A 27,877-nucleotide genomic window follows, 5' to 3' on the forward strand; every position below is an offset into this window, starting at 1 on the left:
TTCTGATGGTCAGGACTCGGGGCCGGTCTCGGTGGAGCTGAACTCGTCCCAGCGCTGGTCGTCGCTCTCGTGGGTCAGGTATCTCTGCCCAAACCTGCGCTCGAACTCCCGCAGGTCCTGCCACGTGTCGTAGTCCTGGAAATGACATCAAATATGAACAAACCGGGGACGATTTTCACAGCGATGTTTCTCCGCTGAGGCCGAGGAGGATGTGGGACTCTTTTCAGTACACCAGCTCTTATGAACTGATTTCTATTAATCAAATCAAATTTATTTATATAGCACATTTAAAACAACTGTTGTTGACCAAAGTGCTTCACAAAAGGTCTACAGTACAGAAAAAATATATATATAATAAGAAACAAAACACAATATACAAAACAGCAAAGCACTAACCGCTCAGATTTGGCCAGGTCTGTGCTAGACAGTGTAAAAAGCTTTTGCATAAAACTGTGTCTTTAGCAATGATTTAAACTGGTCCAGTGTCTGAGCAGCTCTGATGTGGAGAGGCAGCTCTGATGTGGAGGCAGCTCTGATGTGGAGAGGCAGCTCTGATGTGGAGAGGCAGCTCTGATGTGGAGGCAGCTCATTCCCAGTCTCGCCAACCAGACTCCGCCTCTTTACAGAAGAGGGTCTGGCAACACTCCATTGCGCGCTTTCAAAGGAAGTGACGCAGCCATATGGAGCCTACCGACCAATCAGAGCAGCTCCCTGAACGGGGTCACGTTGTTGAGCCTTTGTTTTGTAGTTTTTCAACACAAGCAGCCACTTCATGTAATGCTCCGGTTTGTGTTCTTAAGTTTTTCTGACATAAACGACAGAAGTCATTTACTGAACTCCGTGTGGCAGGAGCGCCATTGTTCATGTCCGAATGACGACAACTTCCTTCTCGCTGTTTCTGTCGTCACATCCGCTCTGTTCTCATTGGCTGCGCTTCGGTCGTCCCACATTAGTCCCGCCTCAAGTAGTAGCTTTTCTATGACAGGGTCGCCAGACTAGTCTCCTGTTTATTAATTAATAAACATCGGAGATTAGTCTGGATGCCAGGCTAACTCATTCCACAGTTTTGGAGCTGCAACAGAGAAAGCCCCGTCCCCTTTGGTCACATACTTGGAGCGCGGAACCTCTAAAAGCAGCAGATCAGCAGATCTCAGAGCCCGAGCACCAGAAGCTCAGACAAGACAACAACCTTATCCTATAATACACATGTAGAGCCGCGGACACAGGGCTGATGTGCTGTCGCTTCCTGGTCCCTGTAAGGAGACGAGCTGCTGCGTTTAGCGCCCCCTGGAGGCGACGGATTGAACGCTGACCAGACCAGTGTACACAGAATGACAATAATCAAGTCGCGAAGTTATAAAAGCATGAATGGTTTTCTCAAAGTCACAGGCAGGTGGATGCTTAGGGTTTTAAGGTGGACAAAGCTTGATTTGACAACATGATTTATATGTTTCTCAAATAAATCATTAATTAGGAACGTCGTAAAAAAAGCTCTTTGCAAACGCCCACAGCCCAGACCTAAACTTTTCCTCAGCTGTTTTGATCTTCTCTTTCTTATTGTTATGAAACTAAATTGGAATGACTGAGTTCTTCAGTTATTCCTTTGACATTTGGACAGCAACCGTATCTAAAAACCCTCAAATGAAAGAATAACTGTACCAGAATGCAGTTACTCAAAAGTTTTACCAGAATGAAGTTACTCAAAAGTTCTCAAGTTTTTTGTTTTTTTGTTTTTGTTTTGTATACTTTATTGTCCCCGTAGGGAAATTCATCCTCTGCATTTAACCCATCCTTCGATGCCGCTGGGGCGACCCGTAAGGAGCAGTGGTCGACGGCCGTGCCGCGCCCGGGGACCCGTCTCCATGATGTGGAGCCAGGCTGATGGTCAGAATCACCTGGCTGGAAGATTCACCTGTTGCACATGTTTTAGTGGTAGGGGAAACCGGAGTACCCGGAGGAAACCTACGCAGACACGGGGAGAACATGCAAACTCCACACAGAAAGGCCCCGTCCTGGTGGGAGTCGAACCCGGGACCTTCTAGCTGTGAAGCGGAGGCGCTAACCGCTGCGCTACCGTGCCGCTCAAGTTATTATTATTCAGTTACTATCCAACACTGGATATCAGCCGATATATCGGTCGGGCACAAATCGAATTGCAGTGAAGTGACTGAAAAAGCCGTTAGTTCTGTGGTTTGGAGGTCTGATGGATCGTGTACCTGGAGCCAGGGGTGGCTGAGGGTTTTGTCGACGCTGAGTCTCTTCCTCATCTTCACCTGCAGCAGGCTGGAGATCAGGTGAATGGCTGGAGAAAAACATCCCACAATAAAAGAGTTACTTCACTGCATTTGTCAGACAGAGTGGTTCTGCCGTCGTACCGGGCCGGGACACCTCCTTCCAGGGCTTGGTGGGGAACATGAACGCGGCGTTGTGGATCTGCTCCGTGACGTCCTCGTCCTCGTTGAAGGGGAAGGTCCCGCTCAGGCTCACGTACAGGATGACGCCGACGCTCCACAGGTCCAGGGAGCGGTTATAGCCCCGGCTCCGCAGCACCTCGGGCGGCAGGTACGCCGGCGTCCCGACCACGGAGCGGCGGAACGAGCGCTCGCCGATGATCTTCGCGAAGCCAAAGTCACACAGCTTCACCTGCGGAGAAGATAAGAACCATACAGCTGATCAGTTTATATAGAACCAAAGGAACAGAGAACCATACAGCTGCCCAGTTTATAAAGAACCAAAGGAACAGAGAACCATACAGCTGCTCAGTTTATAAAGAACCAAAGGAACAGAGGACCATACAGCTGCTCAGTTTATAAAGAACCAAAGGAACAGAGAACCATACAGCTGCTCAGTTAATAAAGAACCAAAGGAACAGAGAACCATACAGCTGCTCAGTTTATAAAGAACCAAAGGAACAGAGGACCATACAGCTGCTCAGTTTATAAAGAACCAAAGGAACAGAGGACCATACAGCTGCTCAGTTTATAAAGAACCAAAGGAACAGAGAACCATACAGCTGCTCAGTTAATAAAGAACCAAAGGAACAGAGAACCATACAGCTGCTCAGTTTATAAAGAACCAAAGGAACAGAGGACCATACAGCTGCTCAGTTTATAAAGAACCAAAGGAACAGAGAACCATACAGCTGCTCAGTTTATATAGAACTAACCAAAGGAACAGACCCAGCCTTTTTCAGGGTTTCTACTGGCTGTGGCAAGTCAAATTTAATGCCCCAATCCTATATTTCATTCTATATCCTATATTCTATTTCAGGGTTAGGCAACGTCAGGCCCAAAACCGGCCCTCCATAGAACCTCTGGCCCTCGGGATGACTTTGAGCAGGGGGGCCCAAAGTGGGGCCACCATTCCTTTGGCCCGCCAGAGAGTGGCCAGATTGGGGGCGCTGTTTCTCTCCTTTCGCAAAGTTAACCTCTTAACTCCCGCCTGAACCGAGAGCATTTTCTCCAGTTCAGCTTTACCCAAATCCTGTAGGCCGGTGTAACGCCTCATTTGAAAGCTAAGATCTACAAAGCTCATCTAAACGGATCTTTTTCCTCACGTCATCAGATTTTTTTCCATCTTTTTTGGGGGGGGGGTGTTCAACTCATTATTATAACTTTTTTGTCACATTTTTGTTTCATTTTTTGTCACTTTTTGTTTCATTTTGTTACATTTTTGTTACATTTTTTGTCACTTTTTGTTTCATTTTTTGTCACTTTTTTTGTCACATTTTTTGTAATTTTTTGTCCATTTTTGTCCATTTTTTGTCATTTTTTGTCCATTTTTGTCCATTTTTTGTCATTTTTTGTCACATTTTTGTCCATTTTTTGTCATTTTTTGTCACATTTTTTGTCACATTTTTTGTCATTTTTTGTCACTTTTTGTTTCATTTTTGTTACATTTTTTGTCACTTTTTGTTTCATTTTTGTTACATTTTTGTTACATTTTTTGTCACTTTTTGTTTCATTTTTGTCACATTTTTTGTCACATTTTTTGTCACTTTTTGTTACATTTTTTGTCACATTTTTGCTACATTTTTTGTCAAATTTTTTGTCATTTTTTGTCACTTTTTGTTTCATTTTTTGTCACTTTTTTTTGTCACATTTTTTGTAATTTTTTGTCCATTTTTGTCCATTTTTTGTCATTTTTTGTCACATTTTTTGTCACATTTTTTGTCATTTTTTGTCACTTTTTGTTTCATTTTTGTTACATTTTTTGTCACTTTTTGTTTCATTTTTGTTACATTTTTGTTACATTTTTTGTCACTTTTTGTTTCATTTTTGTCACATTTTTTGTCACATTTTTTGTCACTTTTTGTTACATTTTTTGTCACTTTTTGCTACATTTTTTGTCACATTTTGTCACATTTTTTGTCACTTTTTGTTACATTTTTTGTCACTTTTTGTTACATTTTTTGTCACTTTTTGTTACATTTTTTGTCACTTTTTGTTACATTTTTTGTCACTTTTTGCTACATTTTTTGTCACATTTTGTCACATTTTTGCTACATTTTTTGTCAAATTTTTTGTCATTTTTTGTCACTTTTTGTTTCATTTTTGTCACATTTTTGTTACATTTTTTGTCACATTTTTTGTCATTTTTTGTTACTTTTTGTTAATTTTTGTCACATTTTTGTCATTTTTTGTCATTTTTTGTCACTTTTTTGTCAAAGCTTTTTTGTCACATCTTCATCATTGTTTTTGTCTCAGTTTTGTTGCTATTTTCACAGCTTTTAGTTAAGAGTTAAGAGGTTAAGGAAAGACTTGTGGTGCCTTGGTGTTTATCACAGAGCGCTGTAGCATCAAGTTTTGCCGTTTTTCCCACTTTTATTCCTGCCAGTTTGATTTTAAAATGGCACCTGCGGCAGGCGGTCGGCCGACGTCAGCAGCACGTTCTCTGGTTTCAGATCACAGTGAACGATGTTTTTACTGTGGAGGTATTTCAGCGCCACCAGGATCTGCAGGAAAACAAAACAAGGTTCAGGTTCAACAAGAAATACATAATAAACAACAGAGAAACAGCAGGAAAAATAAGTCAATAAGTCAAACAGAACATTTACATTTGACAAACTCTTGGTGGTGCGTTCACTGACCTGCGTGAGGAGGAACTCGTGGTGCGTTCACTGACCTGCGTGAGGAGGAACTCGTGGTGCGTTCACTGACCTGCGTGAGGAGGAACTTGGTGGTGCGTTCAGGGAGCCGTCCTTTCTCGCTGGACAGGATCAGCTCTAACATGTCGCCCTGAAGCTTCTCCATCACCACAAAGATCTTCTCCTGAGTCTCGAACATGGACTGAAGCGTCACCACCCCGGGATGACGGACCGTCTGAGGAGCAGAACATCCACAGTCACTGAACCAACACACGGTGCTTTAACTGGACCTGTAATAACCTATAAGAAAATATCTGTATCATGTGTCGTGAAACAACCAAGAAACTTCATTTAACACCAAAAGGGCAGAAAAAACATGATACATTTTTCCTATTTTAGCACATTTTTCCCACATTAAAACATTTTTTAAAACCATTTTCCCAAATTTTTCAATTTTTTTCTGTTTTGTACCCATCCCCCTAATTAACCCCCATTTTTATCTTTTTTTGTCAATTTTTTCCACTTTTTTCCCTCAAATTTAGCATTTTTTTTCTAGATTTTTGTCAAACAAAAAAACGTTAAAAAAAATCTCTTTTTTTTAATTACTTTTTCCAAAACATTTTTTTTTTCTATTTTTGCAACTTTTCCCCCAATTTTTCCACTTTTTTTCTTTTTTTGATTTTTGATTTCAATTATTGGTTTTCATGTTCTTTATTATTATTCCTCTTCCATCTTTTTCCCGATTTTCTAGAGCTTTCAGCACCTTCATGCTTCAATCGCAATGGCGCAGCTTCTGCCAATCAAGCACTGAGGCCATTTCAACAGTTTGACCAGTTTATGGAATATAAAAGTTTATGCAATATTAATAATTTATGCAAATTAACCACTTTATGCATTTTAAACCGTTTATGCAACTTAAGAGTTTATGCCATTTAGGATTTATGAATTTTAAAGAGTTTATGCAATTTACATAATTTATGCAAATTAACCCATTCATGCATTTTACCACTTTATGCATTTTACCAGTTTATGCAAATTAAGCAATTTATGCAATTTGAACAGTTTGTGCAATTTCTGCATTCGCTTCCCGCAATTCCGCAGTCAATCGCAATGGCGCAGTTATTATTCCTCTTCCATCTTTTTCCCGATTTTCTCCAGCTTTCAGCACCTTCATGCTTTGTGCAATTTATGCAAGTTATGCATCAAAACGTTCCGCATGTTGAGGAGAAGGTGCTGTTACTTTTGGGACTTCTGCAACTTACGGTTTTTCCGCAATCGGCCGAAATGTTGGAGATTTTTCCCATTGACTTATAATGGGGCTGCCGCAAATCCACTTTTTTCTGCATTTTATGCAATTTCTGCACTTTGTGCATGTTCAGCTTCTGCAACTTGTGGGTTTTGAGAAAAAATTGTCCTTCTGCAGATTTCCAGTTTTTTTATACGGGAGTTTGAAATTTTTGCATTAGTGTGTATGGGGGAATCCAGCCAATCAGGAAACTCCAGGACTTTCAGCCATTTGTGCTTCTGCCAATCAAGCACTGAGGCCATTTCAACAGTTTGACCAGTTTATGGAAAATAAAGGTTTATGTAATATTAATAATTTATGCAAATTAACCACTTTATGGGATTTAACCGGTTTATGCAACTTAAGAGTTTATGCCATTTAGGATTTATGAATTTTAAAGAGTTCATGCATTTTACCCCTTTATGCCGTTTATACAGTTTATGCAACATGACATTTATGCATTTGACCAGTTTATGCAAATTAGATTATGCAAATTAACCACTTCATGCAATTTTATCAGTTTATGCATTTACCCCATTTTTTATCCTTTTTTGTCCACTTTCAAAATTCTATTTAAAATTTTTGCCAACGTTTCCACTCTTTTTCCACTCATTTTTACATTTTTTTTCCACAAATTTTAACTTTTTGCAATTTTTTTTTACTTTTTTCACATTTATAAATTTTTTACCAACATTTTTTTTATTTTATTTTTCAATTTTTTCAACTTTTCCTGGCAAATATTGTCACTTTCTCCCCACTCCCCTCCAATTTCCGCATTTTTTCCAGTAACTGCTTTCGATACTGTGATTTTTTCAACACCAGTGGAACTTGAACTTTTGGGGTAAAATTTAACAGTACCCAGCCATACTAATAATGCCCACTCTTTGACCAGTAGGTGGCGCTGTGCAGATGTGCCGTCACTGCCACTGACAGAGGGGACTCGGATCATGTCGTACAGTTGGTTGAGCGTCACCTGCAGGATGGCCACCTCGTTCTTCAGCTGGCTCTCCTCCGTGTTGGGGAAGCGCAGTTTGTCGATGATCTTGATGGCCACGTCTCGCCCTGTTTTCCGGTGTTTTCCTGCTCACACACACACACTTCCTCAGTCTCCCCCCCCTCACGGCTCATTCAACACATTTAACCCTGAACGTCTGACCTCCGTAAACGACGCCGAACTGCCCCGACCCCAGAACCTCGTCCGTGAAGATCTGGAACACGGCGCTGATGTCCTGCAGACGGGGATTTATTCCATTATTTCATTGTTTTTATTTATCTGTGGATAAACTCTGGACTCACCTGGTTCTCCTGGACCTGGGCGTCGGACACCGAGAGGCTGCGCTCCTCTGGAAAACACCACACAGGGGTCAGACCAACATTTACAAGCAACAAAGGGAAAGAAAAAGGATCTCTCTGCTGATGGAAAGTGTGAAATAGTTGAATGTCTTGGTCTTGGTGTGAAAACCTTCGATATTTCATGAAAGATGAAGCGTAATCATGGTACAGATAAGAGATGATTCAGAGACACGCGGGTTTGTGCAGATAAAGGCACAATGAGGACGGTTTCTGCCAGACAAATACATCAGTTTAACCCCTTAACTCCCGCCTGAACCGAGCACATTTTCTCCAGTTTGGCTTTACCCCAATCCAAAAGCTTCTGGAAAAAAAGCTGTGAAAATAGCAACAAAACTGAGACGAAAACAATGATGGAAATGTGACAAAAAAGTGACGAAAAATTGATGAAAAAGTGGCAAAAATGTCACAAAAATGTCACAAGAAATTGACAAAAAATTCATGAAAAAATGACAAAAATGTGATAAAAAATTGATAAAAAATTGATAAAAATTTGACAAACAAATTACAAAAAAAAGACCAAAAAAAGACCAAAAAATGACTAAAAAGTTACAAAAATGAGTTGAACACCCAACAAAAAAATGATGAAAAAGTGGAAAAAATGTCCTCTCGGTTCAGGCGGGAGTTAAGAGGTTAAGAGAACAGCTGCTACAAAACTGGAGTCTCCTGAACATGAAGGTGTAGGACCCTCCAGAGGCTGTGAAACTGAGACGAAAACAATGGTGGAAATGTGACAAAAAAGGGAGAAAACATTGACAAAAAAGTGACAAAAAATTGATGAAAAAGTGGAAAAAATGTCATAAAAATGTCACGAGAAATTGACCAAAAATTTATAAAAATATGACCAAAAAATGACAAAAATGTGACAAAAATGAGACAAAAAAATGACAAAAAAATGACAAAAATGTGTCAAAAAATGACAAAAAATGTGACAAAAAAATAACCAAAAAATGTGACCAAAAAATGACAAAAAAATGACAAAAATGTGTCAAAAAATGACAAAAATGTGACAAAAAATAACCAAAAAATGTGTCAAAAAATGACAAAAAAATGACCAAAAATGACCAAAAATTGACCAAAAAATGACAAAAATGTAACAAAAAAATAACAAAAAAATGACAAAAATGTGTCAAAAAATGACAAAAAATTGACAAAAAATTGACCAAAAAATGACCAAAAATTGACCAAAAAATGACAAAAATGTGACAATAAAATGACAAAAATTTGACCAAAAAATGACAGAAATGTGATAAAAATGAGTTGAATACCCAACAAAAAAATGATGGAAAAAAAATCTGATGACGTGAGGAAAAAAATCCTCTCGGTTCTCTCTTAAGAGGTTATGAGAACAGCTGCTACAAAACTGGAGTCTCCTGAACATGAAGGTGTAGGACCCTCCAGAGGCTGCAGTCGTGCATTAACCTTCTGTCCGGCCTCTCCTAAACTGAAGCAGAAACGGCTGAAATACCGTTCATGAGTTTCATTGAAAAACTTTTTTTTTTCAGATGGTACTTTTTGGGAGGATGTATTTTATGTTGTTGTTTTGCTTTTATTGGAAAATGCTGTTGTTTTATCAGAGTAAGTAACATTTATACGATCACACAGACTGTAGAGACTCACTGTGCGGCTGCTCCGGGCCCCGGCTCTCGGTGATGGGTTTCAGGGCCTGCCTGAGGGCGTGCTCCCAGCTCCGGAGCTCAGAGTCTGCTCCTGGTCCTGCTCCTGGTCCTGCTCCTGGGTCTGCTCCTGGTCCTGCTCCTGGGTCTGCTCCTGGGTCTGCTCCCGAGTCCTCCACGATGAAGTAAACCACGGACGATAACACCAGAGAGAAGCCCTGCCTGGACCCACTCACGGCCTCGCCACGGTCTGGAGTCTGGGCCTGGTCCTGCTTTTGGTCATTGTTCTGGTGCTGGTCCTGGTCCTGGTCTCGGTTTAAGTCTTGGTTTAGGTCTTTGTTCTCGTCATTGTTCGAGTCTGGTTTCTGGCCCTGATTTTGGTCATTGTATAAGTCTTGGTTCTGGTCCTTGTCATTGATCTGGTCCTGGTTTTGGTCTCTGTCCTTGTTTAAGTCCTTGTTTAAGTCTGTAAGTCTCTGGTCCTTGTCCTGCTCATTGTGTGAGTCTTGTTTCTGGCCCTGATTTTGGTCTTTGTCCTGGTCTTGTTCCTGATTCTGGTGTCGGTCCTTGTTTAAGTCCTGGTTCTGGTCCTTGTCATTGGTCTGGTCCTGGTCTTGGTCTCTGTCCTTGTTTAAGTCTCGGCTTAGGTCTTTGTTCTGGTCTTGTTCCTGGTCTTGTTCCTGGTCTCTGTCCTGGTTTAAGTCCAGGTTCTGGTCCTGATCCTGGCCCCCTGGTGACTCCACCCTCAGGATCTCAGACAGAGGCAGCTCCTGCAGAGTCAGAACATTAGAGTCAAAGGTCTGGTTCATAAACCCGTCTCTCTCAGAAAGAGCCTGACGAGGACTCCAGGTCTGATCCAGGTCTGATCCAGGTCTGATCCAGGTCTGATCCAGGTCTGATCCAGGTCTGATCCAGGTCTGATCCAGGTCTGGTCCAGGTCTGATCCAGGTCTGACCCAGGTCTGATCCAGGTCTGATCCAGGTCTGATCCAGGTCTGATCCAGGTCTGATCCAGGTCTGATCCAGGTCTGGTCCAGGTCTGATCCAGGTCTGACCCAGGTCTGATCCAGGTCTGATCCAGGTCTGACCCAGGTCTGATCCAGGTCTGATCCAGGTCTGGTCATTGGAGCGATGCCTGTGGAGATGGAGGATGACTGGACAGAGAAGTGAAGCCTGACCTTGTAGAACTTGGAGTCGGTCTGGTTCTGGTACAGCGTGAGGCTCTTGGCGTCCAGTCTCCAGAAGTGTCTCTTCCTCTGCACAAACACAAACGTCATAATAACTTTTTTATCCCTTTAAAAACATCGTTGCGCTCGTAATTGACCTCTTCTTTGTCAATGTTTCGAAATACGTTTTTTTTTTTTCATATTTTTGTGCGAGCAACTACAAATATCTAATCAAATACCTATATTACCAGATAGGCCTCGATGCCCTGAGTCACTATACTAGTGTTTTAGGGACTGGGGAGGGGCCATGGTCGATGACGAGCGCGACTACTTTCGTGTCAATGTTGCGCCATGCCTGGATTTTCCACCTCTTTCACGCGAGCAGTTACGAATTACTGTATTATTGTCTAATGCATGGGGAGCGCTCTGCTGCCTGTACAATTACAATAGGCCCGAGCCCTGCAGGCCGCTCGGGCCTAATAACAATAATACCAGGTTGTCGGAGCTGGTGTAGTTCCATAATAATAATAATAATAATGATTATTATTGTTTTTATATTACCAGGTTGTCGGAGCTGGTGTAGTTCCATAATAATAATAATAATGATTATTATTGTTTTTATATTACCAGGTTGTCGGAGCTGGTGTAGTTCCATAATAATAATAATAATGATTATTATAGTTTTTATATTACCAGGTTGTCGGAGCTGGTGTAGTTCCATAATAATAATAATAATAATGATTATTATTGTTTTTATATTACCAGGTTGTCGGAGCTGGTGTAGTTCCATAATAATAATAATAATAATGATTATTATTGTTTTTATATTACCAGGTTGTCGGAGCTGGTGTAGTTCCATAATAATAATTATTATGATTATTATTGTTTTTATATTACCAGGTTGTCGGAGCTGGTGTAGTGGACCAGCCAGCCCTCCTTCACGGCGGCCGAGCTGCGGCGTTTGGTCTGACGCACCGACTGCACCACTCGCATCAGGGGGATGTTCCCGCTCACCGGGCTGGAACAGGAACAGGAAACGTTTATCAGCACAAAGTATTTAGTGAATCTTTGGTGAAATATTTGCAGCATGTTGAAGGTAGAGGGAACTCAGAGGGGAAATGAACAACGCAACTTTAGACTCTTTCATTTCAGTGTTTCCAATGATCTTATACAGTAAAAATGTCTAGTTTGAATCTAATTTAATGCTTTTTACTGACATTCAAGTCAACATTAATGAAATCACTTTTAAAGCCCAGTGTAAACCCGGTCCTGACGCAGAGACTCACAGTCACATGTTCAGAACACGTCACGTTACATTATTTATTTCTAGCCTTTTGTGACGAGTAATCAATAATTAATTATCGTCCAGTCATTTTAATCAATGTGTGGCCTTTGACAGCACTGACCCTAAAGCGACTCTACAACACGAGCTCGCCCTGTAGGTCAGAGCTCTACAAACGTGTCCTGGAACTGAAGCTAAATCTGACCCAGAGCTGGAAATAAACTCACATCAAAAACACCGTTTGGAAGTAAATTTACAATATTCAGTTTATCTCCAATGGCAGAAAAGTGTCAAAAAAAAAAAGGAAAAATTGGGGGGAAATTTAGAAAAAATGGGAACAAAAAACAAAGGAAAATAGTGAAAAAAAAAGAAAAATTGGGGAAAGAATTGGGAAAAAATGGGGGGGAAATTTGGAACAACATTTGGCAAAAATAGAAAAAGCATGGGGGGAAATAAAGAGAAAATGGGGAATAATTAGGAACAAAATAGGGGGGGGGGGAATAAGGGAAATATTGGGGAAAAAATCAGAAAAATTGGGAACAGAATGTAAGGGAAAAAACAAGGGAAAATAGACCCAAAAAAATTGAAATGAGGAAAATTGACAAGAAAAAACAGTGGAAAAAAATGGTGGAAAAATAAAGCAACAAAGCCGTGTACTGTAACTGTAACTGTAACTGTAACTGTAACTGTAAATGTAAATGTAAATGTAAATGTAACTGTAAATGTAAATGTAAATGTAAATGTAAATGTAACTGTAACTGTAACTGTAAATGTAAATGTAAATGTAAATGTAAATGTAAATGTAACTGTAACTGTAAATGTAAATGTAAATGTAAATGTAACTGTAACTGTAACTGTAAATGTAAATGTTTGCAGCACATGTTTTCCTCATGAATCTCCTCCTGTGACTCTGTGACTCGGACCTGTCCCTGTCCCGGTCGCCCTGGCCTCTCTCCGGACTCCGCGGGGCCGAGTCTGAGTTCTCCTCCGTCAGGACCAGCCCCAGGACCGAGTCTGGACTCAGCAGGTCGGACTCTGACGGACAGAGAGGTCAGAGGTCAGGTTCATCACAAGGTGAATGTGTGGGCGGGGCTTAGACTCACGTCCGCTCGGCTCCTCCCCCTGACAGTCCCGCGGAGCGTTCGCCGCACATTTCTTATGGCAGTTGAACTTACAGTCTGAAAAACACATGAATGTTCGTTTGGTTTTGACATTTGGTTTGAGTTTTGGTGCAGTTTTGGTGGAATTCCAGTTTACTCCCTTCAAATGCGACCGAATTATCAGCAGATTTTAGTCACAGTTAAATTTTCAGTCAGAAAAAATATGACTTTGACCAAAATTAGGGCAAAACATTTCCGTAAACAAAAACACCAAGGATCTGTTTGAACCCCTTAACTCCCGCCTGAACCGAGCACATTTTCTCCAGTTTGGCTTTACCCCAATCCAAAAGCTTCTGGAAAAAAGGTGAGAAAATAGCAACAAAACTGAGACGAAAACAATGATGGAAATGTGACATAAAAGTGACGAAAAATTTATTAAAAAGTGGCAAAAATGTCACAAAAATGACCAAAAAATGACAAAAATGTGACAAAATGTGCCAATAAAATTTAAATAATTTGACAAAAAAATTACAAAAATTTGACAAAAAAATTACAAAAAAATTACTAAATAATTCCAAAAAATTGACAAAAAAAAATAGAAAAAGTTGACAAAAAAATGACAAAAATGTGACAATTTTTTTTTACAAAAATGTGATAAAAAATGACAAAAAAATACATAAAAAATGACAAGAAATGTGACGAAAATGTGATAAAAATGATGAAAAAATGACAAAAAAGTGACAAAGATGAGTTGAATACCCAACAACAAAATGATGAAAGAAATCTGATGACGTGAGGAAAAAGATCCGCTTGGTTCAGGCGGGAGTTAAGAGGTTAAATGATCTCTGATAAGTTCACGTTTTGTTCAGTAAACTCCACAGTAGAAGGTGTGTGTGTGTGTGTGTGTGTGTGTGTGCGTGTGTGTGTGTGTGTGTGGGGGGGGGGGGGGGTCGTACCGCGGCACTGCAGGCCCTGGCGGAACAGCCCCCTCAGCAGGCGTTTGCAGAGCGGGCAGACGGTCGGCCGTGTGAACGTGTGGACCGAGAAGGTGTGAGGGATGTTCAGCCTCCGCTCGGCCACCAGGGGGAGCTGTGGAGAGACACAGGAGAACAAGTTGCTCATTACATACTCACTACTGCCACCTCGGGTCATACGTGTAACTGCAGCTTCTATATTAAGCTTTCTGAGCGACAGTGCAGGATTTCAGAGGCTGTTGTGGTGAACAGGTCTGAGCTCGTTCTACACATGAGGACATGGAGGAACATTTGGGGAGGAAATACTTAGTTTTAACATTTTTAAACTCCATATCGTCCCTTTAGAGCTCTTTGCAGGATAATGTCCCGGTCCAGCAGGTTAGATCAGCCTCGTTAATCCTCTGTCCGTACAGTAAAAGTACATGTTTTTACTGAGTGTTGATTTATCAGTTTATCATTGACGTGCAGCTGTTGTTGTCGCTGACCCACTTCTCTGCGGAAAACCATCGATCCAGCTGTTACATCATGGCCCCGCCCTCCGCGTCCCCTTTTTACCTCTGCTCCCGGCGCCGTGTGTCTGCGGTCCGTGAGGCGCCCGCTGAAGCCCAGGTCCGGCCTCCCCCCTGAGGTCCCGGAGGTCCCGGAGGTCAGGCCGAGCGTGGAGAACCTCCGCCTCCGCTCGCCGCTGCAGGTGTTGGGGATCTTAAAGACGCAGCGCTTGTGGTAGTTCAGCCCACAGCCTGGAACAGAGGGCGGAGTCAGCACCTACAGCTCAAACACTGGAAGAAGAAGCTTTAGATTTGGATAAAGCCTGCTGGGTGAAGGCGGGAGGGAAGGGGTTAAATAAGCTCCAGAGTTTTGGCCTGGGCTGACAACCCTCTGCTTTGTCTGTAAACGTCCTCATCATCTGACGTGTCCTCATGACGAGCCCGAGGTTCTTCATTTCATTAACGACATGAGGCAGAAGTTTGGAAATGTTCTTATCGTCCTCAGCCTCACAAACCAGAGCCACTCACTGAACCTTTAACCGAGCTCATTTTCTCCAGTTTGGCTTTACCCAAATCTAAAAGATTCTTGAAAAACTCAACAATAACAGTAAACAAGCGACAAAACCACGACTAAAAAGTGATGGAAGAGCCAGAAGAGAGACACAGATATGCGACAAAAACGTACGCACTAACCTCACACTCGGTCAATGGGCGAGACAACGTAATATTTAAAAGTCTTTTAGGCCTGGCAAGTTTCTTTATACTGTGCATTTTGTACACACGGCAACTCAACACGTGTGCAGGAATCAGTTCTAAGACTTAAAAACTGGAAAAGCACCGAGATGCCCAACATTAAAGGTCCTAAATCAGGCTAAATCAACACCCAGAGTGTTTTTTGGCTTCATTCACACAGTTCTAACAATCCTCCTGAATCCTGCTCTCTGACAGTGTTCATTTTGACAACATGTTTTATTTGACAACATGTTTTAGTTTTTTGACTAAAATGTAATTTAATTTAGTCAAAAAAAACATTTCAATTTTAGTCTAGTTTTAGTCGACTAAAATTGCATGTCAATTAGTCGACTTATATTGATAATATTCATTATAATCATATTTAATCGTGTTCCTCGACTTCATGGAGCTGCTTCACATGAACAAAGCTCAGACCTGTTTATAAGCCGAATGCCCATCTCGGGTCGCCCGTTGCATTATGGGTAATGGTGTCATGATTCGTCTTTTGTTCATATGTTTTCTTGTGTTTGGTCTTGTCCCGTTTTATTTTGATATGTGTTCTGCTGTGATTTTGCTTGACTTCCCTCGTTACCTGCCTGCCCCGCCCTGATGTGTTTCACCTGTGCCCCGTTTCCTCTTGTATTTATACCCCTGTGTTTCCCTTGTCCTTTGTCGCGTCATTGTCTTTCTCAGCCCCGGTTTTTGGTTATGTCTGGATTTTGTTATTTTGGTTTTCATCCGTCCATGTTGCGGTAGCTACTTCAGCTCTGTGATAGTTTGTATTTGACTGATCGTTTTCAGGTTCCAATTTTGATTTTGTTTTTGATCTCTTTTAGTACCCGAGCCTGCTCCGGAGCCACCCCCAGGACCAAGCCTAGCCACTGGGACGCTTTTTGTTATTAAATTTACTTCGAACCACGCTTTGGTTTGCTGTGTCTGTTCTTGGGTCCAATTTAGCAAACCCTAAAAAATGGAATTTATTTTGGCGACCAAACAATATTGATAGTTAGCGTAAAGCAACGAAGGAAACTCTGATTTGGAGCGTTTTAACCGCTGGAAAGTTGATGATATAAAGTGCTTTTGTCGTCGCGGTGGAGCTTGTTACGATATTTGCATAAAGTCTATTTTTACAACCAGGGCTGAGAACGGAGATACAGAAACTGAAAGAACTGAACGGCCGTTCATTTGTAGAGATGCTTAAAAAGTAACGACCAGTCCTTGTTCACATAGTTGGAAAAAGTATGTGAGAAAAACATTTGTGACCCTCGAAAGCAACTGTGCAGGGTCTGAAACTGTGGCCTCAAGTCCCGACATTCAGGACATTTAAACTGGAGTGAGAAATAAACACATAGAGCTCTCCTTTTCATTTTTATTTAGTCTTATTTGAGTCGACTAAAATATCTGGACATTTTAGTCATAGTTTTAGTCTCATGAGAAACTTTTTAGTTTTAGTCCAATTTTAGTCGTCAAAAATATCACTTTGACTAAAATTAAGACTAAATATTTTAGTCGACGAAATGAACACTGCTCTCTGAGGCTCCGCCCTCTCCTGTAAACCACTGACAGGAAGAGCCTGATGTCTGTAATGTAATGCCTTAGGCCTGATTTTAATTTATAAAACATTTTTTTCATTATTTCTGTTGTAAGAAAGAAATGAAGAAAAAAAGAAAAGATAAAAGGAAGTGCCTGAGGACGTCATGTTTGCACCTAAAGCTGTGAAGAAGGAGCTCTTTCTAAGCTACTCTGGACACGCCTGTTCTTTTTTCTTACCTAACGATAATGTCACGGAGAAAAGCACGTTTGGCTACGAGGACTTTATTCAACCTTCCTAAAGCAGAGGACACTCAACAGAAGTCGTTTTTTCTCTCCAGGATTCAGCGACTTTCACCAAAACAGTGTTTTTCTGACTGTCTCTGATGTTTGTGAACCTTTTTGCTGTGATATTTACATTTCCACTACTGCTAAAGAGAGCGGAGAGAGGGGGCGGAGTTAACTGAATCAAAGCGTTGTGTCTTCTGGGTTTGAAAAATACCTCCAGAAATTACTTTATATATATTTAATATTTATCACAAAAATGAGTACTCCATAGTGGTAAAGGTACAATATATCATGTAAATGCCTATACTTTACTTTGGGATGGATAAAAGAGCAGATACAGATCCTTTAACCTCTTAACTCCCGCCTGAACCGAGAGCATTTTCTCCAGTTCAGCTTTACCCAAATCCTGTAGGCCAGTGTAACGCCTCATTTGAAAGACCTACAAAACTAAATTGATCTTTTTCCTCACATCATCAGATTTTTTTTTATCACTTTTTTTGTTGGGCAGTCGTCTCATTTTTGTCAAATTTTCGTGACTTTTTTGTCACTTTTTCATCAAATTATTCGCATTTTTTTGTCAAATTCTTATCACTTTTTTGTCATTTTTTGTCACTTTTTTCGACCATTTTTTCTCGATTTTTCGTCAATTTTTCTCACTTTTTTGTCAAATTTTTGTACATTTTTCGTCCATTTTTTCCTCACTTTTTTCACATTTTCATCCTTGTTTTCGTCTCAGTTTTGTTGCTATTTTCACACCTTTTTTCCAGAAGCTTTTGGATTGGGGTAAAGCCAAACTGGAAAAAATGTGCTCGGTTCAGGTGGGAGTTAAGGGGTTAAAGAGAGGCTGGATTAATTTACAAAAACAACATGTTGGCAAAGAGAAATGTCAATGTAAAAGTGCAGTTCATTATTATAAATATCCTGTCTGTATTTTAAGCCTTGTTCTCGGGGCGGCTGCACTTTATCAAATCTGTGTTTCTTTTTTTGTGTGTAGAATGGGCTGTCACTGACACAATCCTGAATAAAAAATGAATACCCTCACCCTCGCACTTGAGCCCCTGCCGCACCAGCCCCCACAGCATCTGCCCGCAGTGGTCGCAGAAGGCGGGCGCTCTGTAGGAGTGGACCATGAGGACGTGAGGGCGGGTCCCGGGCTCCGACGCTGACGCTGAGCACAGACATGTCAGTTTTACATCGGTCAGACAAACCCGGCCCTGCCCCGGGACTCACCGGGCAGCACCACCTCCAGCGTGTCCCCCTGCTGGAGCTGCTGGGGACTGCACAGCTTCTGGAGCAGGTTCTCGGAGCTCGGGTCGTGTCTGAACAACAGGATCCTCTCCTTCAGCCCCGAAGCTCCACAGTCGGGGAACTAAAGAGGACGAGACGGGGCGTCAGGGACCAGACTTTAACCCACTGTGGAGCCGGGGAGTCACATGACACCAGAGGAGGGTCATCAATAATGGACTGACACCGTGTGCAGCGGAAGACAGAGGAATACAGAAGAATACAGAGGAATACAGAAGAATACAGAAGAATACAGAAGAATACAGAAGAATACAGAAGAATACAGAAGAATACAGAAGAATACAGAAGAATACAGAAGGATACAGAAGAATACAGAGGAATACAGAAGAATACAGAAGAATATAGAAGAATACAGAAGAATACAGAAGAATATAGAAGAATACAGAAGAATATAGAAGGATACAGAGGAATACAGAGGAATACAGAAGAATACAGAGGAATACAGAGGAATACAGAAGAATACAGAAGAATACAGAAGAATACAGAAGAATACAGAAGAATACAGAAGGATACAGAAGAATACAGAGGAATACAGAGGAATACAGCAGAATACAGAAGAATACAGAAGAATACAGAAGAATACAGAAGAATACAGAGGAATACAGAAGAATACAGAAGAATACAGAAGAATACAGAAGAATACAGAAGAATACAGAAGAATACAGAAGAATACAGAAGAATACAGAAGAATACAGAGGAATACAGAAGAATACAGAAGAATACAGAGGAATACAGAAGAATACAGAAGAATACAGAAGAATACAGAAGAATACAGAAGAATACAGAAGAATACAGAGGAATACAGAAGAATACAGAAGAATACAGAGGAATACAGAAGAATACAGAGGAATACAGAGGAATACAGAAGAATACAGAGGAATACAGAAGGATACAGAAGAATACAGAAGAATACAGAGGAATACAGAGGAATACAGCAGAATACAGAAGAATACAGAAGAATACAGAAGAATACAGCGGAATACAGAGGAATACAGAAGAATACAGAAGAATACAGAGGAATACAGCGGAATACAGAGGAATACAGAAGAATACAGAAGAATACAGCGGAATACAGAGGAATACAGAGGAATACAGCGGAATACAGAGGAATACAGAAGAATACAGAAGAATACAGAAGAATACAGCGGAATACAGAAGAATACAGAAGAATACAGAAGAATACAGAAGAATACAGCGGAATACAGAGGAATACAGAAGAATACAGAGGAATACAGAGGAATACAGAAGAATACAGAAGAATACAGAGGAATACAGAAGGATACAGAGGAATACAGAGGAATACAGAAGAATACAGAGGAATACAGAAGGATACAGAAGAATACAGAGGAATACAGAGGAATACAGAAGAATACAGAGGAATACAGAAGGATACAGAAGAATACAGAGGAATACAGAAGAATACAGAGGAATACAGAGGAATACAGCAGAATACAGAAGAATACAGAAGAATACAGAAGAATACAGCGGAATACAGAGGAATACAGAAGAATACAGAGGAATACAGAAGAATACAGAGGAATACAGAGGAATACAGAAGAATACAGAGGAATACAGAAGAATACAGAGGAATACAGAAGAATACAGAAGAATACAGAGGAATACAGAAGAATACAGAGGAATACAGAGGAATACAGAAGAATACAGAGGAATACAGAAGGATACAGAAGAATACAGAAGAATACAGAAGAATACAGAGGAATACAGAGGAATACAGAAGAATACAGAGGAATACAGAAGAATACAGAAGAATACAGAGGAATACAGAAGGATACAGAAGAATACAGAGGAATACAGAAGAATACAGAAGAATACAGAGGAATACAGAGGAATACAGAAGAATACAGAGGAATACAGAAGGATACAGAAGAATACAGAGGAATACAGAGGAATACAGAAGGATACAGAAGAATACAGAAGAATACAGAAGAATACAGAAGAATACAGAAGAATACAGAAGAATACAGGAGAATACAGCAGAATACAGAAGAATACAGCAGAATACAGCAGAATACAGAAGGATACAGAAGAATACAGAAGGATACAGAAGGATACAGAAGAATACAGAGGAATACAGAGGAATACAGAAGAATACAGAAGAATACAGAAGAATACAGAAGAATACAGAAGAATACAGAAGAATACAGAGGAATACAGAAGAATACAGAAGAATACAGAAGAATACAGAAGAATACAGAAGAATACAGAAGAATACAGCAGAATACAGAAGAATACAGAAGAATACAGAAGAATACAGAAGAATACAGAGGAATACAGAAGAATACAGAAGAATACAGAAGAATAATGAAGAATACAGAAGGATACAGAAGAATAATGAAGAATACAGAAGGATACAGAAGAATAATGAAGAATACAGAAGGATACAGAAGAATACAGAAGAATACAGAAGAATACAGAAGAATACAGAAGAATACAGAAGAATAATGAAGAATACAGAAGGATACAGAAGAATAATGAAGAATACAGAAGGATACAGAAGAATACAGAAGAATACAGAAGAATACAGAGGAATACAGAGGAATACAGAAGAATACAGAGGAATACAGAGGAATACAGAGGAATACAGAAGAATACAGAAGAATACAGAGGAATACAGAAGGATACAGAAGAATACAGAAGAATACAGAGGAATACAGAAGGATACAGAAGAATACAGAGGAATACAGAAGGATACAGAAGAATACAGAAGAATACAGAGGAATACAGAAGGATACAGAAGAATACAGAGGAATACAGAAGAATACAGAAGAATACAGAGGAATACAGAGGAATACAGAAGAATACAGAGGAATACAGAAGGATACAGAAGAATACAGAGGAATACAGAGGAATACAGAAGGATACAGAAGAATACAGAAGAATACAGAAGAATACAGAAGAATACAGAAGAATACAGAAGAATACAGGAGAATACAGCAGAATACAGAAGAATACAGCAGAATACAGCAGAATACAGAAGGATACAGAAGAATACAGAAGAATACAGAGGAATACAGAAGAATACAGGAGAATACAGCAGAATACAGAAGAATACAGAAGAATACAGAAGAATACAGAAGAATACAGAAGAATACAGCAGAATACAGCAGAATACAGAAGGATACAGAAGAATACAGAAGAATACAGAAGGATACAGAAGGATACAGAAGAATACAGAAGAATACAGAAGAATACAGAAGAATACAGAAGAATACAGAAGAATACAGAAGAATACAGAGGAATACAGAAGAATACAGAAGAATACAGAAGAATACAGAAGAATACAGAAGAATAATGAAGAATACAGAAGAATACAGAAGAATACAGAAGAATACAGAAGAATACAGAAGAATACAGAAGAATACAGAAGAATACAGAAGAATACAGCAGAATACAGAGGAATACAGAAGAATACAGAAGAATACAGAAGAATACAGAGGAATACAGAAGGATACAGAAGAATACAGAAGAATACAGAAGAATAATGAAGAATACAGAAGAATACAGAAGAATACAGAAGAATACAGAAGAATACAGAAGAATACAGAAGAATACAGAAGAATACAGAGGAATACAGAAGAATACAGAAGAATACAGAAGAATACAGCAGAGCCTAGTTTTAGTAAAACAAAATGTAATTTGTAATGTAATGTAAATTGTAGCAATTTAGTGCAAAAAAACAACAACACCTGTATCTACAGCACCTACAGTGACTTTATCTCATTCGTTCACTCAAAGAAAATTCCACTTTAGATCATTTTGAAAGTGTCAGTTCAGCATCAATTCTTTTATAAGTCAGTTTTTAACATATACTGTTGTTGACGTAACAACCTTTGCAATAAAAGTTGGAAAACTGTGAAAGTTGATGCTACAACGCTCTGTGATTGATAAATACCAAGACACCACAACAATGTTTCCTTAACTTTGTGAAAGGAGTGAAACAGCGCCCCCAATTTGACGCTGGTGGCCAAAAAGTGTACTGCATCCATATTTACCATTGAGAATGAATGAGAGAGAGCGCAAAAGTAGGTCACTCTCTGGCGGCCCAACAGAATTGGGTCGGCGGGCCAAATGTGGCCCCACTTTGGGCACCCCTGGTCTAAACAGTCCTGAATACATCAGCCCTATGCGCCTCACACAGCGCCCCCTGCTGTCCCAGTTCAACACTTCACCGTTTAAGAGCTTCACACACAGGATTATAGAGCAGACGTTCTTCTCCTGCCCTGAGGCTCTTTGCGTAACATCAGACGGAGCAGATGTTGCAGATGTTGTCCATGAGGAGAGTCTAATGCTAAGTGTGGATTATAACTGCATTAACCGATCTTTTCAAGTTCACACGACAGTCCGAAAGTTCCGGAGCTGCTGCGCCAGAGGCAGAGCCGACGGTCGGATATAAATCACACACAACACGAAACTCAGAACATGTTTGTGTAAAACTGACAGAAAATAAAACTATTTCCCTGATCTTTGGAAGTGATTGTGTTCACAAACCTGATACATTATTCTTATTCTACTGACTACCGGGAATTCTCTAATACTGGCCTGTACTCCATTAGCGGCCGGGTCTCTGACAGAGGCCGGGTCTCTGACAGAGGCCGGGTTCGTGGCTGGCGGAGGCAAATTAAAGCCGGTCTCTAAAACAGGCCGGGGCTTTTATTAGAAACTATAGCAGTAGAAATATTCCCCATGTTAGGAATTTGTCTCATCCTGGTGTAAATGAAAACTCACGTGCAGGAAGTAACAAACTGAACCCGGGCCGAGGGGGACGCTGCGGAGGAGCTGATCCGAGCGAAACTTTGACACAGATTTAGCCACTTTTCAAACCTCCTGTGACCATATTTGGAAACAGGGCAAATGTTGTGTGACCCTCCAGGGTTTTAATAAAGTCTCCATCACGTCTTCAAAGCACGTCCAGCTGCTCCGTGTGCAGGTCAGTCCCACGCCTCAAAATAACTCCTCCCATCAGCGCGAGCGTCTCGTCTTCTCTCGGGTCAGTCTCATGATCGATCACAAACACAAACGCTCCGTCTAAACTCGCCTTTTACACAAGATAACAACAAATAATCCGGTCCGCGGTAAAAACGAAACAGAAACCTGCAGTGACACTGATGTCAAAGCTCCGCTAACAGCAACGAAACACTTCCTGTTGTCCCGACAAAATAAAAGGTGTCAATGTTCCAGCCGCTGGGAGAGGGTTTGAAATGTTCATTAATAAACCTTGAGTAAATAAAGGCCCCGGCCTATATTAGAGCATTTACGGTACATGTATTGTCTCCACTTTCGGACGCCTTCGTGAGACAGTCATGTGACCTTAGTTCATACTGTATGCCAGGGATCGGCAACATCTGGCCGTCCAGCATAGAATCTCAGGCCCCCGATATGATTTTGTGAAATATTATAAATAAGAGTTCAAATACTTAAGTACTCTAAAAATGCGAGAAATAGTGTGTTTTTATAGTGTATTTTTTTAACTGTCTTTGCAGAACATCCCACTTGGTCAGATATCATGTCAAACAGTGGGTCGCGAGCCTACAGGGAACTTTAAAAAAAAAAAATTTCCATCTGAAACTACACGGAAGCTTTCCTGCCACCGGGTCAAAGTCACCAATACACACCAATGGAATCACAAAGAAGAAGCTAACAGGCTAACTGTGGGCTAGCATCACTTAAACAGTATTTACAGCCAAGTCTGAGTGAATAAAATGATTTCCATTGTGTAACTGGATGAACAACGTCCCTCTGTCCCTTTGTCTTTTCTGTCAGCGTAGGATTTACTCTCACGGGGAATTAATGAGTAAAAAACACAACATGTACGACACCTGCAGTAGCGCTTACGGCCTCTAGGGGCAGGAGCTACTTAGTTTTGCTTTAAAAACAAATCTACGGCTTGTTGAATAAAAACATGTGTGATGTGTCAATACAATATTTTATATGATACATGACAAATGACAGTTTTATTTGGGTCACAGCCAGTCATTAACCTCTGACCACCCGCCTGAACCGAATGCATTCTGTCCTCTTTGGCTATTATATAGGCCTGTGTCGCACCTCATTTGAAAGCTAAGACCCACAAAACTGACCTTTTTTCTCGCGTTGTTGCTGTGTTGTGTCACCTTTTGTATGTGTTTTCACATTTTTGTTGAATTTTTGTCACTTTTTTGTTGAATTTTTGTTGAGTTTTTGTGACATTTTTGTTGAGTTTTTGTCACATTTTTGTTCAATTTTTGTTGAATTTTTGTCACATTTTTGTTGAATTTTTGTCACATTTTTGTCACATTTTTGTTGAGTTTTTGTCACATTTTTGTTGAATTTTTGTCACATTTTTGTTGAGTTTTTGTCACTTTTTTGTTGAATTTTTGTCACTTTTTTGTTGAATTTTTGTCACTTTTTTGTTGAATTTTTGTCACTTTTTTGTTGAATTTTTGTCACTTTTTTGTTGAATTTTTGTCACTTTTTTGTTGAGTTTTTGTCACTTTTTTGTCACGTTTACATCCTTGTTTTCTTCTCATTTTTTGTGGCTGTTTTGGTGCTTTTTTCCCAAGAAGTTTAAGATTTGGGCAAAGCCAAACTGGAGAAAAAGGGGAGTTAAGAGGTTAAAGTAATGGCGGGTCTCGGAGCCGGACCACTTTAGTTCCAATTTCACGGCCTGATCAACACTTTCTAGACATAATGTTAGATTATTGGCTTTAACAGTTTGGGGGTTTTGTATCCAGGAACGAAGCGCTGGCGCTGTTAAAGAAGAAACCGCTCAATTTATCAGGATTAACCCGAGGATTAACCCAAAAGTGCGTGAATGAAACGCTCCAGGTCTGACTTTGACGAGGAAACGCTAGAACACGGGTTAACGAGAGAAAAAGTAAAGTTCACTTCAAAACTTCTAACATGTGTGATGGTCTACACATTATTATTATTATTGTTATTATTATTATTATTATTATGACACTGTGACTGTATCAGATTGGTCCATTTATTCATTTTTCTTCCGCCGGTGGTTAAGCCTCCGGATCCTGTCGCTGCCTTTGTCACATAACGGCTTTTAAAGGATTAGCGCCGCAGGAAGGAAACAGGAGCGGCGTTTTCTGTCCATAATCTGACACAACCAGAGACTTTCTGTTTTAGCCACAAAACTCTTCACAGGCGACAGTTTCCAAGCGTTAAACTGAAATCTGTCGGAAAATGAGGACGTCGACAGGTCGAGAGCCGAGGTACCACAAGGATCAGTGCTTGGCCCCTCATTGTTTTTGCTTGAGTTTTTGTCACATTTTGGCTGAATTTTTGTCACATTTTTGTTGAATTTTTGTCACATGTTTGTTGAATTTTTGTCACATTTTTGTTGAATTTTTGTCACATTTTTGCTGAACTTTTGTCACATTTTTGTTGAGTTTTTGCTGAATTTTTGTCAATTTTTTGTTGAATTTTTGTCACTTTTTTGTTGAATTTTTGTCACATTTTTGTTGAGTTTTTGTCAATTTTTTGTTGAATTTTTGTCACTTTTTGGTTGAGTTTTTGTCACTTTTTGTTGAGTTTTTGTCACATTTTTGTTGAATTTTTGTCACATTTTTGTTGAGTTTTTGTCAATTTTTTGTTGAATTTTTGTCACTTTTTGGTTGAGTTTTTGTCACATTTTTGTTGAGTTTTTGTCACATTTTTGTTGAGTTTTTGTCACATTTTTGTTGAATTTTTGTCACATGTTTGTTGAATTTTTGTCACTTTTTGGTTGAGTTTTTGTCACATTTTTGTTGAGTTTTTGTCACATTTTTGTTGAATTTTTGTCACATTTTTGTTGAATTTTTGTCAATTTTTTGTTGAATTTTTGTCACATTTCTGTTGAATTTTTGTCACTTTTTTGCTGAATTTTTGTCAATTTTTTGTTGAATTTTTGTCACTTTTTTGTTGAATTTTTGTCAATTTTTTGTTGAGTTTTTGTCAATTTTTTGTTGAATTTTTGTCACTTTTTTGTTGAATTTTTGTCACATGTTTGTTGAATTTTTGTCACATTTTTGTTGAATTTTTGTCACATTTTTGCTGAACTTTTGTCACATTTTTGTTGAGTTTTTGCTGATTTTTTGTCAATTTTTTGTTGAATTTTTGTCACTTTTTTGTTGAATTTTTGTCACATTTTTGTTGAGTTTTTGTCAATTTTTTGTTGAATTTTTGTCACTTTTTGGTTGAGTTTTTGTCACTTTTTGTTGAGTTTTTGTCACATTTTTGTTGAATTTTTGTCACATTTTTGTTGAGTTTTTGTCAATTTTTTGTTGAATTTTTGTCACATTTTTGTTGAGTTTTTGTCACATTTTTGTTGAGTTTTTGTCACATTTTTGTTGAATTTTTGTCACATTTTTGCTGAATTTTTGTCACATTTTTTTCGAATTTTTGTCACATTTTTGTTGAGTTTTTGTCACAGTTTTGTTGAGTTTTTGTCACATTTTTGTTGAATTTTTGTCACATTTTTGCTGAATTTTTGTAAATTTTTTGTTTAATTTTTGTTACATTTTTGTCGAGTTTTTGTCACTTTTTGGTTGAGTTTTTGTCACATTTTTGCTGAATTTTTGTCACATTTTTGCTGAATTTTTGTCACATTTTTGTTGAATTTTTGTCACATTTTTGTTGAGTTTTTGTCACATTTTTGCTGAATTTTTGTAAATTTTTTGTTTAATTTTTGTCACATTTTTTTCGAATTTTTGTCACATTTTTGTTGAGTTTTTGTCACATTTTTGCTGAATTTTTGTCAATTTTTTGTTTCATTTTTGTCACATTTTTGTTGAGTTTTTGTCACATTTTTGTTGTATTTTTGTCACATTTTTGTCACATTTTTGTTGAGTTTTTGCTGAATTTTTGCTGAATTTTTGTCACATTTTTGCTGAATTTTTGTCCATTTTTTGTTTAATTTTTGTCACTTTTTTGTTGAATTTTTGTCACATTTTTGTTGAATTTTTGTCACATTTTTGTTGAATTTTTGTCACATTTTTGTTGAATTTTTGTCACTTTTTGGTTGAGTTTTTGTCACATTTTTGTTGAGTTTTTGTCACTTTTTGGTTGAGTTTTTGTCACATTTTTGTTGAATTTTTTTAGCCACAAAACTCTTCACAAGCGACAGTTTCCAAGCGTTAAACTGAAATCTGTTGGAAAACGAGGACAGGTGGAGAGCCGAGGTACCACAAGCATCAGCGCTCGGCCCCTCATTGTTTTTGAACCGTGTGTTTCCTCCACTCACCGTCTGCCGGACCTTCTCCCTCACGGCCTCCAGGTTCATCTCGCCGCGCTCCAGAGTCACATGACCTCTGCTCAGGCCCATCTGCAGAGTGAAGGACACGCCCCCCTCGCCGCTGGGGGCGTGCACGTGGTGGTGAGAGGACCTGCGCACGTGAAGGGGCGCGCGCACGTGGGGCGAGCCCGGGTCCGACAGCTGTTTGGTCAGCGAGGACGGCCGCGAGACTCCGTTAGAGACCGACATCCGGGCGGCGACACGGACTTCAGGAACAGGAGGAAAACACAGCACTCGACACGGACTTCAGGAACAGGAGGAAAACACCGCACTCGACACGGACTTCAGGAACAGGAGGAAAACTCCGCACTCGACACGGACTTCAGGAACAGGAGGAAAACACCGCACTCGACACGGACTTCAGGAACAGGAGGAAAACTCCGCACTCGACAC

General features: G+C 39.8%; 1 protein-coding gene across 1 annotated transcript; it reads right to left on the reverse strand.

Annotated features, from left to right (window-relative positions):
• Nucleotides 1-9: 9 nt before the first annotated feature.
• Nucleotides 10-27,673, reverse strand: LOC306974688 (serine/threonine-protein kinase D3-like; the record flags this gene model as incomplete). The annotated part of the gene is made up of 18 exons (XM_079572061.1): nucleotides 10-135; nucleotides 2,217-2,302; nucleotides 2,376-2,643; nucleotides 4,856-4,954; nucleotides 5,160-5,321; nucleotides 7,345-7,451; nucleotides 7,528-7,600; nucleotides 7,668-7,714; nucleotides 9,342-10,107; nucleotides 10,515-10,592; nucleotides 11,400-11,520; nucleotides 12,708-12,819; nucleotides 12,888-12,962; nucleotides 13,841-13,973; nucleotides 14,414-14,598; nucleotides 17,939-18,064; nucleotides 18,127-18,265; nucleotides 27,434-27,673. The coding sequence occupies 18 exons, from the start codon at nucleotides 27,671-27,673 to the stop codon at nucleotides 10-12; spliced, it is 2,943 nt and encodes a 980-aa protein (XP_079428187.1).
• Nucleotides 27,674-27,877: the final 204 nt, after the last annotated feature.

Source organism: Gobius niger (genome assembly GCF_951799975.1).
Source record: "Gobius niger genome assembly, chromosome: 15".
Classification (NCBI taxonomy): Eukaryota; Metazoa; Chordata; class Actinopteri; order Gobiiformes; family Gobiidae; genus Gobius; species Gobius niger.